Source organism: Schizophyllum commune, assembly GCF_000143185.2.
Source record: "Schizophyllum commune H4-8 unplaced genomic scaffold SCHCOscaffold_13, whole genome shotgun sequence".
Classification (NCBI taxonomy): domain Eukaryota; kingdom Fungi; phylum Basidiomycota; class Agaricomycetes; order Agaricales; family Schizophyllaceae; genus Schizophyllum; species Schizophyllum commune.
Genome location: NW_026089550.1, coordinates 1,042,975 through 1,060,208, shown reverse-complemented (window position 1 = coordinate 1,060,208; position 17,234 = coordinate 1,042,975). Strand labels below are relative to the sequence as shown.

Here is a 17,234-nt window from a genome sequence, read left to right as displayed (position 1 = left end):
GGGGCTGATTCAGATAAGTTTGGCGTATAGACGGTGTAGGTCAGGGCAAGTTTCGGGAAGCCCTAGCTGCCCACGCACTGCGGCGATACGGCGCGGTTGAATTGGGGTTAGTGGCATCCACGGGAGTTGCTTCGTTGCTGATGGTCGGTGACGCTCCTTTGGTACCGCCGTTCGCTCCAAGTAGTATTCATACCCTTACCTTACCGCTCGCAGAATGCCCGACCGTCACTAGAGGATAGCTCTGCATAGTACATATCCATTTTGGTCGAATGTCGAAAGCAAGATACAACTGCATTGATAGCGTGCGATAACTGTCGATGTTGAAGTCCGTGTGATACTGAATGTATAGCGCCAGACCGCTACTCCGGAAATGTCCACATATAAGATTGCCCTGACGCCTCTCCATGACATAGGCTTTCCCTGTGTGGAAGATAAGTTCAGGGCGAAGATGCGAAGCGCAAAGCTTACCCCAGGAACTTCAAGGCCGTGACGGCGGGTAGTCGACCTTCCTTGGGCTCCGTCCCCCTGATCTTCATTGTCCGAACCTCCAAGAACTCCCACTGCGCTTTCTCTCCGGCGGGTGTTCCGTCCGCGGTCCATGTACGCAAAGTGATGCTGCCGTCGGCGCTGCCCGTAGCTAGTATTCCGAGATGTGAGTACTCCCTCTCGTGGAAAGCCAGGGAAGTTATCGGCGCGAGACTTCTGAGGTCGAGCTGTGCTATCGGTCGCCCATTTATTGTGTCAAGGCGAAGCAACATGTCGGAGCATGACGCGACATGACCCTACGGTGAGGTGATCATATGAGTGCAAGGACGACATGGTATACAGCAAGAAACGTACCGTAGACTCATTGATTGCAACTAGGTGTACATCGGAGCCCTCTGGATGCCACACCGAGCGCACGTAAGATCCCCGGTTCAAATCCCAGAAAGCGACGCTACTGTCGCTTGAACCACTGGCGATGATAGACCACGCCTTTGACGCAGCTACGGCTACGACAATCTCGGTGTGCATTCGCATCACATGGGTCACCCTCAGACGCGTGGGGTGACCGTCGTGGTTAGTGTCGCGCGTAAGCTTCCATAGGCGAACGGCGAAATCGAAGCCTCCCGTTACGAGAGTGTTTGAGTCGACCCAGGTGGCGCAAGTACACGATGCAGACTCGATGGTCTGCACGACCTGCAATGGAAGTTTTAGCTTGCACTTCGTCGCACATTCGCGGGAAGGCTGACCTTGTTGTCTATCCGGAGATGAAGATCCCCTCCAGTATTGTACGGTCCCCAATGTATCTGTTCACTAGTATGTAACGGGACGTACAGCCAGCCCTCGGGGCATGGTAGGACATTCTCGTTGATCATATCGATACAAAGGTCTCGAACGGCGATGTTGAGGGGTAGAGCTGGCGAAGGTATGATTGAGCACGGCACCGGATGCATGCCATACTTTTGCATACCTTTGAGAGGTCGCGTTTCTTGCACGAGAAGATATGGATCCTCCTCTATCCCATGCAGCGTGCCGATAGGTAAAGTCGAGAAGCCGTGCGTGTAACGCTCTGGATGCGGGGTATGGAACAGCTTCCTCGGCGTTTGGCCGACTATATACCGTCAGAATTTGTACATCACAGGGCAGGAAGACTGCTCACAATTGTGGATGATTCCCACGGTCGCTTGTTGCTCGAGTTCGTCAGTGATAGCATCGAGGTCTGAACAAATCATGAGGCGTAAGTACTGAGCGCACAACAGTGGACTTGCCTATCGACCCCTCGTACGATAATGGATGGAAGCAGTTGAGCGAGTCGCGATCCCGTTGCTTGCAACCCCAGATGAGGTCTATCCACCCAGGTAAGTGCTCGCTAACGAAAGGACTTTCCAAAGCCTAGGACCGGTTAGATATCTGGTGTATCCAGGCAGCAATTATGCACTCACTCTTCTATTTAGGGTGATGAACAGAAGGGGGTCTTCATGTGCCCAAGGCGGCAGCTTCACATGGTGTACGCGTTCGCCTGTGCTCGAGTGTACACCGAAGTCATGGTCGTCTGCGTTCTCCAAGAATCTAACAGTCATATGATCAGAAAAGGGGGTGACAACGCATACTTGACGCACTCAGGACAAACGAAGAATTCCGGAATAAGCTCACGGACATCGCCTCTGACGTCGATAGCGGCGGAGTGGTAGGCCCGAGCGATGTCACAGAACAGACGGTCAGGCAAGTCCCAGTCGCCGCCTTGCAGCGTCTTGAACATGCTGGTGAAAGGCGCAAGTCGGATGAGGAAGTGACAGACGATCATCGAGCTAGAGAAGTGGGTGCCGTAGTGGAAAGGCGGCTCGCCTACACTCATGAGACTAGAATAACGCGACTCGGCAGCTTCTCTCCGTGCTTCCGTGAGCGCACCCATAGGCTTCGTGAGGCTGTCGACGATGATGAGCGGGTTATCAATAAAGAGCTTAGAATACCTACTCTCTGAAGGACGCTGGCGAAGACAAGTCAAGCGTTTCCGATGCATAATCTTGCAACACCCAAGCTAGGAGAAATATTAGACGACGTTGCGGTGAGAAATGAAATTTCACGAACGGAACACGGGGTACTGCGTTGCATCGCTCGGCGTGCGGCCCGAGATCTGGTTGAGTATGCTGAGGTAGGTGAACTGGGGTGTCGTGAGATAGGAAACTACTCCTGAATGTAGATGCGTACGTTACTGATCTCTCGGGCTTGCCATCTTCGCTGCGCAGTGGCCAGTTCATCCGCTCGGAAACCCGAGAAAGCCTTGCTTAGACCATACAACGGCGTACGCAGTAGTGCCGGCGTGGATGGGGCATTCGCCACACCGCTGGTTCCAGTGATGTGCGAAAGGCGGCCATGTATATCAGTTCGACGCCGCTTGTCCACGAAGACGATGAGGAGAGAGCGATTGTCCTTGAAGTACAGCTCTAATCTGACAGATCGAAAGTTGGAAACCGTGGGCGGGGAAAGATTAGTGAGCATACTCACGCGACGTCTCTGAAGAGGAACATCTTGTTGCTGAATGTAGCGATCTGATCGTGAGGCCTGCAGGTGCGGTGAGAATCTATCATGCATATACGTCGAATGGTGGTTATCGCACCATCTCTGTGCCTTCTGAGGTCCGTCCAACTCAACTGTGGTACCAGGAACAAACAGAAGTCGCTTGGGTGCATCTCGTGCGTCGATAATTTCGCCATCATCGTTCTCGACGATACCGTCCAGCATATAGATATGCGTCCGACCTAGTATGATGAGACCGGCTATGATCACAGTCAGCGGTATGCTTGGCAAACGAAGGATATCCCACGTGAAGAGTCCACGCCGGCGACGCGCGCTACAGTAGCAACAGCCTCAATAACGTCTCCAGGCTCGAGCTCATGGCGCACGCGACGATGCTTGTCGTCGGAGATGTCTTCTGCAAGCTGGTCTTCTGCGACAGTGTTAGCCCAGTACGAACATGAGACGAATGAATCTGACCTGACATCTCAGTAGCGGATATTTCGTACTGGTCTGCCCATGGTGGAGCCTCTGTTACGGCCAGCTCACTGTCGCCGTCGGGGATGTGCACGTCGCGGACATCGGTGGTGTACTCGACACGCGATAGGTTCTTCTCTGCTTGGGGTTCGAGCTTTTTCCTGGGCAGGTCTTCAGTGATCTCCTTGGAGATGGAAAAGAAGACATGCACATACCTCACTCGATGTGGGCCCTCGGTCTCGTCTAGCCTCCAATGCCGCGTCCTGTGCTCTGGCCACAGTCCGCGCTCGGAAGTCAGAATGTGCACCCAGTCGTACAGCGACGCCGCCTGTCGACGATCCTCACGCCTACGCACCAAAGTCAAGCCAACGCACGTACGTGGGAAGACAGACTTACAAGTCCAGCAATCCTTTCCGCAGGCGCTTCGTCTCCGAAGTCTGGATTGTCCTACGCCATTCTGCGATGCGTAACATGGTCTTGATAACCGTGCGCTCGCCGACCTGCATACTGAACCTCGCAGAAGCGATACGTTGCCTGACACTTCGCTGGTCGACGATGAGTTGCGGATCGATGCTGGTTGTCTCCTGTGACGGGTTGACGATCAACTCGGCCTTCTGCAAGGTCTCCAAGATCTCCTGCTTCTGCACGCCAGATACAAGGTTGTCGAGCGCAAGCGCCATGCCGAAGTGCGCCATCTTCTCCAGCACGCGGATGGTAACGGGTGCGATCGTGGATGCAGTGCTGAGCTTCTCAACGAAGCGCTTGTACGCGTCGACAACTATCTGCGTCGACTGCTGGGACTTGAAGATCTGGCGGAATGTGGCACTTTGGGAATGCAGCTCGATCAACCGCTCGACCAATGTCTCCATCTCCTTCTCTGGCGAGCCGGAAGCCGCAGCTGCACCATTGCGTCAGCTAGAGCAAGAGCAAGAATGCATGTCATCACACCTTCAGAGTTGTCCGGGGAGAGCTGCGCCCCGCCCGCCATATTGACCAAGCCGGTCTGCAGCGCGGACAGGATCGCAGGCACAATATTCGGACACACGACCTGCTGCTCCGCCTTTGCCTTCGCATCCGGTGATCTCCAATCGCGACCCAGAGCCACGTCGAACGCCGCATCCGCCACTCCCGCGTCCCAAGCTACCGGCAGCACCGTCTTCAGCACACTCCAGCCGCTGATGAGCTCGAACTTGCGGATGAACGTGATTGACTTCTTCAAGCTGAGGCTGATCATGCGAAGGACGTCGGTAGCCGTGCGCGGTGTCGGCCGTTCACCAAGCAATAGTAGGCATATTCGCGTAATCGGCAGCGCGGAGGTAAATTGAGTGTAGCACTGCGGGTCGGACAGGATGTCAACGAGCGCATCGAAGACGAGCTCGGCCTTCCATCGGCGGTCTTTGTAGTCGATGCGCGAAGACATGGACATGGGCGAGGCCGCACCCTGCGCTAAAACGTCGCTCAATACTCAGATGCCAATGGCTACGTACACAAATGATCTCACATTCATGTAAACTGACCGCGAGATAGGACACGATCGGCTTGATGGCGTCCTCCTTGCTGAAGTGGTTGCGCGCGGTGACGCGCAGCGCGTCGACGAGCGATGGGATGATATCAGGGGAGAACCAGTCCAACTGCAGTACGAACAGCATGCGGCGTACGAGGCCGAGTTTCGAAAGGCGGTGTCGAGCGTTAAAGCGGTGATAGCGACTGATGTCGAGGAGGGTGACGAAGTGCTCCAGGTAGGCGCGCTGTATCTCGGTACGGGTATGCGCCCAGAGCTCGAAGTCGAGCGCGATAGCGCGGTAAGCCGTCGTGTTCGTGACTGTAGATTGCTCGGGAACGCGGAAATTGAGTCCCATTGCCTCGAAGACGATCTCGAAGCCGGTGAGGTTGATGAGCTGGGTCTTGTGGCGAAGCACGTCGGCGAGGACTTCGTAGCCTCCTATATGACATGTGGGCAAATAGTCTGAGAGAGCAATGAACCCACTTACGCAGCCGCTCCATATCCTCGGAGTTGCCCCAGTGGTTGCGAAGGATATCGGCCGTTATCGATAAGCTACGTGAGAGCTCGTGCGATGTCTGCAAACGGTCAGCGAGGACATCAACGACCCGCACCTCTCCGCTCACCTTCGCCAACTGCAACAACCTCAACGCAACCGCCGCCCCGCCCAAGCTCCACACCGCCGAGTCCAGCGTCGTCGCCTTCACCAAAAACACATCGCCCTCGACCTCGTACCCGTGCGCCGCGATGCTGCCCGACGCGTACAATTGGTGGTCCGCAGCAATGTGGAAAACGAACGCCGAGAGCGGGATCTCGAGTCCGCTTTTCAGCAGCTTGACCATTTCGGTGCCGGACGCGGGCGTGTTGAAAATGTGCACGTTGAGGGAGGTGGAGGCCTCGTAGGTGAGGAACCGGGCGAGGGCGGAGTCCTGGAATTTGCCAGCGTAGCGGGGGCCGAGGCTGCGGACTAGGCGGGGGATGTCGTCGCCTGAGGGTCCATGAGATCAAGGTCAACAAGGAGAAGTCTAGGAAGCCTACTGAGGGGCTGCGAGAGCAGAGTAGCAGACGCCAGACACCAATTGAGTTTCGACTCCTTGCCCTTGCTGCCGATGCAATACTTGAACGTCCGAGCGCCGCTCTCGGGCCGCGGGTACATGTTGCTCGCAGAGTCAGTCATGACACCGTCGATGAAGAGACCTGGAAAGACTGAGCGTCTGCGGTAATCTCAGCCAGAAGACAGCTCACGGATTGAGGGCACCGTTTTCCGATGCGGATAATGTACAAGAGCAACGTGCACCCATCGTGCCTTGGGCAACTTTGACTTCCCCAGTATCGTGTTGTTCCCATCGCAGTCAACCTGTAACCTGCCATCTGGGCGAAGGCGCAGTGCGAGAGGCTTGCGCGACCCCAAGGTAACGCTGAAGAGCGTGTGCATCGTACCGTCTGGGTATCGTTCGAACCACAACCATGCCTAGATTATAACTAAGTTGAAGATTGGCCGCTAGATGTCCCGGAGTTAACGCACCATAAAGGTCACCCCATTAGGCGGAAGGCCTCTCGCGTCTGGCTGAGGAACCAGCAAGCGCGAGTACGCCGCCATCGAGAAGTGCTGTGGCCACTTCGACCGCGCACCAGCTCGGAGGATCTCAAGCATGTCACTATCCAGCATGCCCTCTTCCTTCACCACCCTCTGCATAATACTCCGCGCCACATGGGCTGTAGCGCCCATATCCAGCAGACGCCTGAGCAGCTTCTGCAACACCGCTTTCTCCACACTCGACGGCTCGGCGGCGGCGAAGTACTCCAGCGCGTCACCCGCAAGCTCGAGACTACATAGGATGGCGTGGTTCCGGTGCGTGACGTGCAGGAGGCGCTCGATGTATGAGAAGAGCTCGCAGCGCACTTCGGGGTTGCCGCCTGCAAAGTAGGGGATGAAGTCCCAAAAGACGCGAAGGGCACCGGGGCGGCGAATTACAGAGAGGCCGGGGTCGGCGTCCTTGTTGTCGGACTGGTCGAAGGCGGAGACGTATGAGAAGTCCTCGAGGGCGAGGGCGAATAGGCAGCCCATACATGTTCTCGAGGTCTTGGGTTCTAGCACCAGGGGATGTATGGCATCGGTAAGCGCGCTGTATGTGACGCTTTCCTGACCAAACATGAGCGCTGTGTACAAGTCCTCTAGAATGGGGGACGTACCTCGAAGAACTTGACATTGTCCGGATAATTCGCTTGCGCCTCTGATAGTACAGTGAACACGCGACGCAGCGCTTCGTTCGTTTCGTCCGCGACTTGTTCCTCTGGCTCCACCACCAGGCTCTCCTCGGGCGCGCTCAGCGTGGCCAGCACGTTGACAAGCATGAGGAAGCCGTCCAGCTCGCGGAACACCTCCTTCGTGACATCGTTCTGGCGCATCATCTGCAGGATTTCGGACAGGATCTGCGTGTCTTTGGTGACTTCCTGACTCTCGTGTTCAAGATCAAGTAGCGCACCTTCAGCCTCGTCTTCCTGTCCTCCGCCAGCTTCAGGTCCTCCACAGCGTTCCGCATCAGCTCTATCATGACCTCCCTAGCGAACTCCTCCGGGTTTTGCTCATCGGGTCGCGGACTTGGCGGCACGGGATGTGTATCAACGCGCGGGGAAAGATTGAACGAGGTGCGCAGCGGAGTGAGGATAGCGTTCAGCATCTCGTTCCCCTACTTCGCTCGGCTAGCAGAAGTTTAGGTGATTTAGACCCTTGCCATGGGCCGCGCCCGTGGATTTCTGAGAAAGTACAACAGAGCACAAAGACGTTAAGATGAGAGTTAAGAACAGGGAGAACGAATAAAATGTTGCCAAGTGCGCGCCGTATCGCTGCAAGCGCCGTCCCCGACTCGCCGACGCGCTGCGCGAGCCACGCGACGCGTCCTGATGTCAACGTCACACCCTCGTGATGTGTGACGGTTCGAATCTTGTCCGAAGCCGCCACCACGAATCGGAATAGGCCCACTCTTGGAGCTCAGATCGTCTCGAAATGAAGCCCAGCACCTCGAAGGAAAATGGCTTGAGGTATACTACGGAAGAGGCGCTTCAGGCACTTCAACTGCTGGGCGCTCCGGAAATATCACTCGAGGATTTCGAGCGCCTTCATCGCGGTGCAATGGGGAAACTCCTCGACTCTATCATCTCCCATATGCAAGGCAGGCAACGCGTGTCTGCTGCTAGAGCTGGTATACAGAAGAGGTACTCATCTTCTTTTGATTTAGGTCTGACTTGCGACTTATCCTTTACAATCATAGGCGAGATCAGGTAGCAGCCGACCCACGCGCTGGCAACAAGTTTTCAAAAGACGAACCGCTCGAAAACCTCAGACGAGCCACTTCTCGCCTGAATGCCGCGCAGAAGAGTGTTGAGGTTTACCAAGACGAGCTAAACGCGCGGCAAGGTGCTCTGGCCAAATCCCGTAAGTAATGCATCCCGCTGGCACACATATAGTCCGCTTGTTGTTATGGCTTTTGTCATTCTTGGCGTCTGTTCTGAAGCTTATGGACTTCCTTAGAACGCGAGCTCGACCAAGTCACCGCCGAACTAGACTCAAAGCAACGGAGCCTCTATCTCCTGACTTCTCTGCATGAGCTCGAGAGCGAGCGAACGGAGCGCCTCAAACGAGCGAAAGAGAGTTACGATGAGCTACGTGCTCGAATAGCAAGGATACCAAAGGTGGGCTTCACATTCTCGCTCTCTGTGTTGCGCAGTCTATGCTCATCACTGTCCAGCGTAAACCCTTACCCGCAGAACAACCCGCATCCTCAAAGGCGATGATACGAACGCGTAAGAACCATACTGCGCTCACACTTCATGTGCGTCTTCACTGCAATAAATTGTGTCGTCTTGCGCACCGAACTTACTATCCACCTCAGAACCTGCACGCCTACCACGTTCACCTCAACAGTCTACTGAATGGCCCTGGGAGCGCGGTGACCGTGCAAAGGTACGTATCTTTTCTGTATCTTGAGGTTCATGCTCATGCTGACTACTCCATACTCAGCACGCGCTACAAGTCCCTCTTACCCGCCACGTCGAACGCTCAACTGCTTGAGGATATCGCACAGTTGCACGAGGATGTGGTGCGTAGCTTTCTCTCCCTTCTGGGTCACCTATATTATATGTTGTCTCTGATGCTCTCTGACCCATCAGACCACCAAACAAACCCACCTCCAACGCCTCTCTGACATGTCGCTGTCGTACCTGGTTGCCTGCCAGAAATTGTCCGCCGTGGTGCGTATAGTCTCTCTTCAACTTTTTGCCCATTTTTCTTCCGATCCCCCGTGTGCACATTGAGGCTCACCTCTCTCCCTCTAGACCTCCGACTTCACCACCCTTGCCGCGCCGGCCCTCTCCGCACCCCTCAGGGCGCAAGCCACCGACGCGATGGGGCGGGTGGAGGGCTTGAGGGAGAGTATAGTTGTATTCAAGTCAAATGATCAAAATTCGGGTCTGAACGACGATGATTTGACTCGCAAAGTCAAGGCCCTACTTAAGATTCACGGCCGCGTTGGGGTGGAGGGGATACTGAGAGAGTTGAGCTTGGGTACGAACACGTATTCTTAGGGGCGCGGACACCATTATTGACAAGGTGTTCAGCTACCCAAGTCCGACCGCCGGTCGCTGTCTTTCCAGCTCTTCCCCTGCGAGCCGACGACTCCGAAGTACTTGCAGGTAAGCGCCACCTGTTCTTCGCCCTCTCACTACGCGTACTAAGACTTTCTTCCAAGCCCACTACTCCTCCACCTCCGCACACGAAGCCCGCGCGGTCAAGCTCCTTACGCGCAAGGCCGACAAGGCCGACTACGGTATCCGAATCTTGGAAGATTTGCAACATGGGATCATCGAGGATGTAAGGAGGGTGGAGGCGGCCAGTCATAGTAAGAGTAGGTCGGAGGCGAGGGAGAAGGGTGGGACGGCGGCGAGGGCGAAGAATAGCCGCCATGGTGGCAGGAAGTAGCACGTGCGAGATATATATTTTCCTTCGTGATTTACTCAACCCCGTCCGAACTACATTACACAGCGGAAGTGCACAGAGACGCATAAACACACACTGAAGTCTGGATTTGTGTCGCATGCCTCTGCCACTCTGCCCTTCTCGTTCCCTTCCGAACCACCCTTCTGCCACTCTGCCCGCCACTCTTCTCTCAATGTTCCACCTTGACTTGTGGCCAGCGATGGATGCTGGCCTAACACTACAACACGCTCACTGATCGGACGGTTTTGGTAGTCAGCGAACTCAACATACGGCGCGATTCCGTCGAGCATTACAATTACACTTGTTCTTCCCTACCCAGCCGCAGTCTGACTTCTCGCTCACCCAAACCCCTCAAGCCAGATCCCCCTGCCCCAGCGTGCCAAAATCATTCGCCTCCGCCTGCGCGAGCGCCGCCTTGATGCTCGCCGCGTTGATCTTCTGCCTCTTCTTCGAGTACATGAAGTACTCGTGGTAGCCCTGCGCCGGGTCCTCGTTGTTCGCGAACACGTGCACGACCGCGCCGTACTCGTGCGGGCTGAGCGCCCAGCCCGCGTCCGTGCAGACGTAGGCGCTGAGGTGCTTTGGCTGGTTGCGCGAGCTCGCGTGCGTGGACTTGTGGTTGGCGGCGCTGTGTGGGGGTGGCGCGGTCAGATAGAGGGAGAAAGAAGAGGCAGGGGAACAGTCGCGTAGAGGGGAACAGCTGCGGGGAGTAGAACAATCGCGCTCACGTTATGAGAAGACGAGTCGCCGGGGGAGGAGCGTTCGTAGCGGACGGGAGGACCGGTGGGTTCTGATAATCCTACCAGGCGATGAGCAAATGGGAAAAAATGAGTACGATAGGTGGCATACCCCAGCATCCGCATTCCACTGCGCGAGGAAAGTCTGGAGCACCTGGAGCTCGTGCTTGAGGTCGGCTTTGGCCGTCGGGGCTGCGTAGAGGTAGTACACAGTTCCGCCGGCGATGGTCGCGTGCCCTGGGTTGGTGACGTTCGACATAGGGCTCTGAGGAGGATGTGGACGCTTGGCTTGCCCTTTTATACGGACGGATGGCCACCGGCGTCCGCGGAGGTAGGCTCGCGACCTGGTCGAAGCGTAAATGCGGTGCGCACTTTGCAGGCACAACGTGACAGTGAAGAGGCTGCATGGAAGCAACCTTGGGCGATTTGCTGAGCACGAGACGACGCCGCAGCTTTCAATGTCAAGAAACGAACATGCGTATCGACAACAGCATCGCCAGTCTGCCATCCAACCTTTCCCCCGACGCTGATCAAATCCCGTTCCATCAGGGAATGCTGTGATGTCTATCTCACGCTATGTCGGCCAGGATAGCTCCCATACCTAAATCGAACAGTCCCCGTTACCCATTGTCACATAGTCTGCTGACATTATCCCGTAGGACACCATAGGGCGCCGTAGCGCTGCGCTACCACTATGACACTATATCTCGGTCTCGTCAGGGTATTGTCCTATGCATAGATGTGCCATTGGAGTAGGCTATACCGAGCTATATGACGGGTCATAGATTGGACCTCTTTCCAATAGCATGGCTGCCAATCCTCGTCCTTTCGCTTCTCGCCTCATCACACGTTAAGGTTAACAGAACAGAGTCATGTTGATTATAAAGTAAGACTAACGAGTACGAGCATAAGGTACAATTAGTTGAATGTAAGCGAGGTCGGTCCAGGCGTTGCAAGAAAAAGAGTGAATAGGTACAGGGATAGTAGTTGTGTATGCGACGCGAAAGTTCTTACGCGGCGGCGGCGTCGTCATCCTCCTCCTCCTCCGTGTCTGTATCGCCGGTGCGCTGACTCAACGCTGCACGAGCCCGAGCTCGAGCTTGTTCCGAGATGACTACTACGGGCTCAACATCATCGTCGATGCCTGCGATGGCCCTATTTGATACGATGTGAGTGAGAGAGGGTTCGACTAGCACGCGCACAACGTACCGCATCTTCTTGTACCACCGTAGTCGTATCTTCTTCGTGATTTGAGGGTCGTCCTCGACCCAATCCTTGATAACCTTGACGTGCGGTAAGTAGCGCTCCTTCTTGATGGGGTCTTCGCTGAAATGGCGACGAATAGGACGGCCGGTAGCCCACTCGCCAATACAATGACGGATCTATTGAAGAGTAAGCATGAGAAAAATCGCAAGAAGACGAACAGACCATGGCGTAGACGAGCGAGAGCGTCACGGCGGGGATCGGGTCGAAGTATTTGCGGTACACGACGGCGAAAGAAGTCCCTTGCGAGCCGAAAAGGATGCGCCCGAGGATGATTGAAATGAGCTTGGACTCGCAGTAGCCAGTCTGTTTCGCCTCGTTCTGATAGCACATATGCACGTCAACAGTCTAGACAACAACAAGACCATGTGCAACATACCTGATACAAGTAGCTACCGTCCTTGACGAGCTCGTCATACTTCTTGATATTCTGCCGAATAGTGGTCTTCCGTGTCGACTTGGTAAAGCCGAAGCGAGCCTCCACCTTTTCGCGCGTGCACCGAACCATATCACCCCGGATACGAGATCCACGATCAATGACCTGAAGTGAGTTCGTCATTCTAGGGAGCACAGCAAAGGAACTGGGTTGTACATACCAGCTTTTGCACATGGTCGTCCGGGGCAATATCAACGTCGAGACTCAAGCAGGCACCGTCCCAGCATCTCTTAAACCAGATACGTGAGACGATACTATCCGGAAATGGGTCATTGCACATGATCAGCGCTTCGTACTCCCGGCAGACTCGCAGGATGAGCTGCTTGGAGATCCCGGTGTAATCACCAGCCTTGTAGTCGTGCTTGGGATGGTGGACGAAGCCATGAACAAGTTGAAGCTGGGACCGCCCCCGAGGCGTTATACCCGCAACGGGGGGAGAGGGAGAATGGTTGATAGCTCCCTGCGGTTGAGGAGTAGTCGTCGAGGGCGGTGCAGGAGTCATCGGTGGAGGTGGTGCGTGCATCGTTGTTGAAGACTCAAGTGCCGTCGATGACGGCTGGACCGAGGGCTGACCATTCGGAGCAAGGTTAGCAGCAGCAGCGGCAGCAGGTGCCGTTGCATCATCGACGGTCGGGCTTTCGTCCAAGGCCCGTGTCTTGTTTGCCTGCGCCAAAAAGATCTTGCGCGGCACCGGTTTCGCCACGGAAGGTGTTAACTGCTGAGCCTGGGCCGACTTGAGGAGAGTTTGACGGAAGTCGACCTGGGGTATGCTGGCCGTCGTGACTGATTTAGCAACAGCCTAGCAGGCTGGTCAGCATATGAAGCACACGGAAGCAAGGAGCACGCACTGGTGATGACCCAAACTTGTCAATAGGCCTGGTTTCCTCCTCGCTCTCCCTGTCGGCCTCATCGCCTTGAGTTTCCGTTAGCATCATGGGCATGCAGCAAAGGCATGTACGGACCAGATGCAGGCGCTCGTTCCTTCCGCGTCTGGACATCCTTCGCTGCAGGTTGGTCAGAACATGAGGTAGACTGCGTACAGACTCATGCTTACCTCGTGCACGCGTTGAGCGACGAACCTTGGGTTGCTCTTCACCGGCCGAGTCATCGTCCTCCACGTCCTCGGCTGGGATTGGAGCCTTGGCGCGAGAGGCCTTGGCACGCTTCGGCGATGAGGGCAGTCTACCACCATCAGATTCCTCGGATGCATTGCACGGTTCGGGGCGTTTTCTGGACGAAGGCATTGATCAATGCGGCGAGCTGAAAAAAACGGAACTGAAGGATGGTGATGGCAGGAGAGGAGACACAACGACCAAAGGGATGCAAACAGCTTTTTGACTATGAATGATTGCCACGAGGCAGCATCGCGCGCTAGCTGAGGCAGAAAAGTCTTCGTGATTCTTGGCAGTGACCTCCTCGACCAGTACGGTGGCCAACTTCGACGAAATGCCGCCTATACAATGTCCGTACTGTGAAGACGCGAACTTTTTCGGGTCCAAAGGCCTGAAGCTGCACCTCTCGCAAAAGAAGACGTGTCGTGATGCTATGGACCAAGTAGTAGCGGCGGCAGCATCGCAGGCTGGAGGCATCAACACAGTCACCAGCTCGAACACCACATACGACCTTCCTCCCGACATTCCTCCACCCAACGACGCCCTGGAAGAGGAACCACAACGGACGACACCGCCGCAAGGACCCTTCGTGACCGCATATCCGCCCGATCGCGCAGCAGGAGCACGCCTACGCCGAGGGAAAACACCCTTCGGAGAGATCAGAGATACACAAGCCGAGCACGGTCTGCCCCCCTACGCACCGTTCGGCAGCCTTGACGAGTGGGAACACCTTCGATGGCTCGTCACAAGTGGGACGAGCCAGCGCAAGATTGACGAATATCTGAAGATGAAGTCGGTGAGTACACTGCTCTTCTCAGCACGCTGAGCCTCACCAGTCGTAGGTTCATGCGATAGGACTGCCGTATCATAACAAGGCGAGCTTCTTTCGTGCGGTTGATCAGCTGCCACAAGCTCCTGGGTGGTCGTGCCGCAGTTGGACTGTGAAGGGCAACGTCGTGGGCAAGGACGGCGCGGTGGAGACCGAGAATGTCGAGCTCTGGCTGCGCGATCCTATCGCATGCATCCGTGAGCTTCTCGGCAACCCGTCGTTCAAAGATCATTCGACCTACGCACCTTATCGAGTATACGAAAGACTCAATGACCAAGGCGAGGGCGTGAATCGCGAGTACGATGAGATGTGGACGGCGAACTGGTGGTGGGAAGTCCAGGTGAGCCATATACATACGACAAACGGGTACTCGGGCTGACCTTTGATATCAGGATAAGCTGGGACTGAACGCGACCGTCTGCCCCGTCATCCTGTCCACGGACAAGACGCAGCTGTCAGCCTTCAGCGGCGACAAGCAGGCGTGGCCGGTGTACCTGACGATTGGGAATATTTCGAAGGATATTCGTCGTCAGCCATCGTCGCGCGCCACCGTGCTAGTGGGATACTTGCCTGTCTGCAAGCTCACTTGCTTCCGCGAGAAGGAGCGCTCGTTGGAGGGATACCGTCTCTTCCACGAATGCATGTCGCAGATCCTCGACGGGCTCGTGACGGCTGGGCAGGACGGCGTGGAGATGACTTGCGCGGACGGATGGGTTCGCCGCATTCATCCGATCCTCGCCGCGTACATCGCCGACTATCCGGAGCAGTGTCTGGTGTGCTGCATCCGCGAGAACTCTTGTCCGTGCTGCAAAATCAGTCCTGACGACCGCGGGAAGGGGCCGCCTTTCGACCGCCCGCCTTTGCGAAAGCAGGCTGAGGCGATGACGGTGCTTACGGCGCAGGCCGCAGGCAACAACCCTCCCGCGTTCGACGCGCTCAACCTGCGCGCCGTCAAGCCCTTCTGGCATAACCTCCCGCACACCGACATCTTCTCCTGTATGACGCCCGATCTCCTGCACCAAGTGCACAAAGGTGTCTTCAAAGAGCACGTCGCTAAGTGGTCAACATTAGCCATCGGTCTTCCACGCGAAGAACTGGATGAGAGCGCACGGAAGAGGGAAATGGATGCCCGCTACCAGGCCACGCCGCTCCATCACACGCTGCGCCACTTCAACAAGGGCATCTCTCGAACAACGCAGTGGACTGGGAAGGAACAGAAGGGCATGGAGAAAACTTTCCTTGGGACCCTCGATGAGGCAGTGGATGTCGAGGTTGTTCGGGCTAACCGCGGCCTCCTCGACTTCATCTATCTCGGCCACTTCGAGCGACACACGGACGAGTCCCTATCCGAGATCTCGAAAGCATGCGCTGTCTTCCACAAGCACAAGGATATCTTCATTGAGCTCGGCATTCGGGAGCACTTCAACATCAGCAAGATCCATGCACTGCTGCACTACGCGGATGCGATACGCTCACGGGGGACTGCTGATGGGTTCAACACGGAGGGGACCGAGCGCCTGCACATCGACCTCGCCAAGATGGGGTACAGGGCGTCAAACCGCAAGCAATACTCTGCGCAGATGACGAAGTGGTTAGCGCGGCAGGAAGCGGTCTGGCGGTTCGACACGTACCTGCTCTGGGCCATGCCTGGCTATGATGCGCTGCGTGGGGATTCACCTAACGACCACGATGACGATGAAGACGTCGATGGCGACGACGATGAGGAGGGGGGCGAGGATATGCGTAGTCGTGCCATGGAAGGGGGCGATTTGGAGGTTGAGCCCGGCGCCGCCACCATGGGGGAGGACGGTGAGGATGAGGAGATGTTTGATGAGGAGAATTACGCCGTGGCTAAGACCGCGGCATTCCCACGACTGTCGTTGGCTTCTATCTTTCGCGACTACGACGTCGACGAACTCGCCTTTCACCTCCTCGGCTTTCTCGACAATGAAGGCATCACCCCGCTGCGTACGGACCTTGGTCTGGACTCTCCTATCCGGTTTCCTGTATACAAGCAGGTCAGCCTCAAGCTCCAACATCTTCCCGAGGCCGCATCCGAATCTATAGACGACAAGGTCCTTGCAATGCCACCGAAGCCGCGTCGCGTCTCCAAGATGGGTGTCGTAGCTCAAGAATCCCCAGCGCAGTTTAGCACAGTACTCGTCAGGGAGCGTGCGGCGAAGGAGGACGGGGGTCCTCTAGATGGTGCGTTACCATACTAGTTACTCCCCGTCGCATCTGACTTGATCTACCAGGACTTACTCCCGCGCGCGTGCGACTCCTGTTCAAGCTCCCCAATGCCATCGGCTCCTACCCACATCCTCTAGCATATGTCGACTTTTACACTCCGCTTTCCGATAGCGCAGCTTACAACACCGACCTCGGGATGTTTCGCATCAAGCGCGCGACGCGCCAGGGAGTTCAGCATTCCGCCGTCATCCCAGTGACCAATATCGTTCGCTCCTGTCATCTCATCCCCCAGTTCAAACGGTCCGTCGATCGGACTTGGACTGCCACCAACGTCCTGGATGAAGCACCCCATTTCTACCTGAATCCTTACCTACGCCATCATGACTTCTACCTACTTCGTTACCTCTACGAACGTTATCGCCGTGAACGCGAGCGCCTCGAGCGAGAACGTCAGGAACATGACCGCCTAGCCAGCGCTTCAAGCGCCCGAGCGCGTCCTGCACCGACAGATCTACCTCCCGCCAAACGAAGGAAGCGCCGTCGTTAGTATATCACCACTACAGTACTCGTCATTTCGCTAATATGATCATTGCCCTATGACTTGCTGCAGTACGCGGGCATAGCCTCGCGCATGCCTACCAACTGGTGCATAATATTCCGCTTATCTACATGCCCAATCATATATGGGGCACTGCC

At 56.0% G+C, this 17,234-nt stretch overlaps 5 protein-coding genes across 5 annotated transcripts; 2 read left to right on the top strand and 3 right to left on the bottom strand.

Moving 5' to 3' along the window:
• Nucleotides 1-234: 234 nt before the first annotated feature.
• SCHCODRAFT_02642361 (beach-domain-containing protein) lies at nucleotides 235-7,816 on the bottom strand. Its single transcript, XM_050346273.1, has 27 exons — nucleotides 7,462-7,816; nucleotides 7,169-7,408; nucleotides 6,501-7,118; nucleotides 6,221-6,446; nucleotides 6,014-6,172; nucleotides 5,602-5,963; nucleotides 5,466-5,553; nucleotides 4,976-5,416; nucleotides 4,423-4,920; nucleotides 3,871-4,372; nucleotides 3,690-3,821; nucleotides 3,478-3,635; nucleotides 3,308-3,430; nucleotides 3,101-3,260; nucleotides 2,989-3,045; nucleotides 2,692-2,932; nucleotides 2,572-2,644; nucleotides 2,458-2,521; nucleotides 2,103-2,408; nucleotides 1,926-2,052; nucleotides 1,752-1,875; nucleotides 1,643-1,702; nucleotides 1,454-1,594; nucleotides 1,233-1,399; nucleotides 841-1,179; nucleotides 469-782; nucleotides 235-420 (listed from the first exon to the last, which is right to left on the bottom strand). The coding sequence occupies exons 1-27, from the start codon at nucleotides 7,654-7,656 to the stop codon at nucleotides 360-362; spliced, it is 5,976 nt and encodes a 1,991-aa protein (XP_050197747.1). The 5' UTR covers nucleotides 7,657-7,816; the 3' UTR covers nucleotides 235-359.
• Nucleotides 7,817-7,982: 166 nt separating this feature from the next.
• Nucleotides 7,983-9,953, top strand: SCHCODRAFT_02517671 (uncharacterized protein; the record flags this gene model as incomplete). Its single annotated transcript, XM_003025943.2, has 10 exons — nucleotides 7,983-8,191; nucleotides 8,248-8,411; nucleotides 8,508-8,668; nucleotides 8,725-8,808; nucleotides 8,869-8,939; nucleotides 8,997-9,075; nucleotides 9,146-9,226; nucleotides 9,311-9,539; nucleotides 9,593-9,667; nucleotides 9,724-9,953. The coding sequence occupies 10 exons, from the start codon at nucleotides 7,983-7,985 to the stop codon at nucleotides 9,951-9,953; spliced, it is 1,383 nt and encodes a 460-aa protein (XP_003025989.1).
• Nucleotides 9,954-10,195: 242 nt separating this feature from the next.
• On the bottom strand, nucleotides 10,196-11,221 carry SCHCODRAFT_02642354 (uncharacterized protein). Its single transcript, XM_003026025.2, has 3 exons — nucleotides 10,821-11,221; nucleotides 10,700-10,770; nucleotides 10,196-10,599 (listed from the first exon to the last, which is right to left on the bottom strand). Exons 1-3 carry the CDS (start codon nucleotides 10,965-10,967, stop codon nucleotides 10,323-10,325), a joined length of 495 nt encoding a protein of 164 aa, XP_003026071.1. The 5' UTR covers nucleotides 10,968-11,221; the 3' UTR covers nucleotides 10,196-10,322.
• A 343-nt stretch (nucleotides 11,222-11,564) lies between these two features.
• Nucleotides 11,565-13,711, bottom strand: SCHCODRAFT_02642353 (uncharacterized protein). Its single transcript, XM_003026026.2, has 8 exons — nucleotides 13,462-13,711; nucleotides 13,370-13,411; nucleotides 13,256-13,320; nucleotides 12,568-13,206; nucleotides 12,351-12,512; nucleotides 12,137-12,292; nucleotides 11,918-12,090; nucleotides 11,565-11,863 (listed from the first exon to the last, which is right to left on the bottom strand). The coding sequence occupies exons 1-8, from the start codon at nucleotides 13,649-13,651 to the stop codon at nucleotides 11,719-11,721; spliced, it is 1,572 nt and encodes a 523-aa protein (XP_003026072.1). The 5' UTR covers nucleotides 13,652-13,711; the 3' UTR covers nucleotides 11,565-11,718.
• Nucleotides 13,712-13,853: 142 nt separating this feature from the next.
• SCHCODRAFT_02517285 (uncharacterized protein) lies at nucleotides 13,854-17,085 on the top strand (the record flags this gene model as incomplete). Its single annotated transcript, XM_003025944.2, has 4 exons — nucleotides 13,854-14,315; nucleotides 14,362-14,688; nucleotides 14,741-16,553; nucleotides 16,604-17,085. The coding sequence occupies 4 exons, from the start codon at nucleotides 13,854-13,856 to the stop codon at nucleotides 17,083-17,085; spliced, it is 3,084 nt and encodes a 1,027-aa protein (XP_003025990.2).
• Nucleotides 17,086-17,234: the final 149 nt, after the last annotated feature.

Bases quoted from the DNA above. Each gene is read 5' to 3' on its own strand.
- SCHCODRAFT_02642354 (XM_003026025.2), bottom strand. From the start codon at position 10,967: ATGTCGAACGTCACCAACCCAGGGCACGCGACCATCGCCGGCGGAACT. The intron at 10,771-10,820 runs GTATGCCACCTA...ATCGCCTGGTAG, and splicing joins AGTGGAATGCGGATGCTGGG to GATTATCAGAACCCACCGGT. The intron at 10,600-10,699 runs GTGAGCGCGATT...ACCCCCACACAG, and splicing joins GCGACTCGTCTTCTCATAAC to CGCCGCCAACCACAAGTCCA.
- SCHCODRAFT_02642353 (XM_003026026.2), bottom strand. From the start codon at position 13,651: ATGCCTTCGTCCAGAAAACGCCCCGAACCGTGCAATGCATCCGAGGAA. The intron at 12,513-12,567 runs GTATGTACAACC...AACTCACTTCAG, and splicing joins ACGACCATGTGCAAAAGCTG to GTCATTGATCGTGGATCTCG. The intron at 12,293-12,350 runs GTATGTTGCACA...ATGTGCTATCAG, and splicing joins ACGGTAGCTACTTGTATCAG to AACGAGGCGAAACAGACTGG.
- SCHCODRAFT_02642361 (XM_050346273.1), bottom strand. From the start codon at position 7,656: ATGCTGAACGCTATCCTCACTCCGCTGCGCACCTCGTTCAATCTTTCC. The intron at 4,373-4,422 runs GTGTGATGACAT...GCAATGGTGCAG, and splicing joins CTCCCCGGACAACTCTGAAG to CTGCGGCTTCCGGCTCGCCA. The intron at 3,431-3,477 runs GTCAGATTCATT...ACACTGTCGCAG, and splicing joins ATCCGCTACTGAGATGTCAG to AAGACCAGCTTGCAGAAGAC.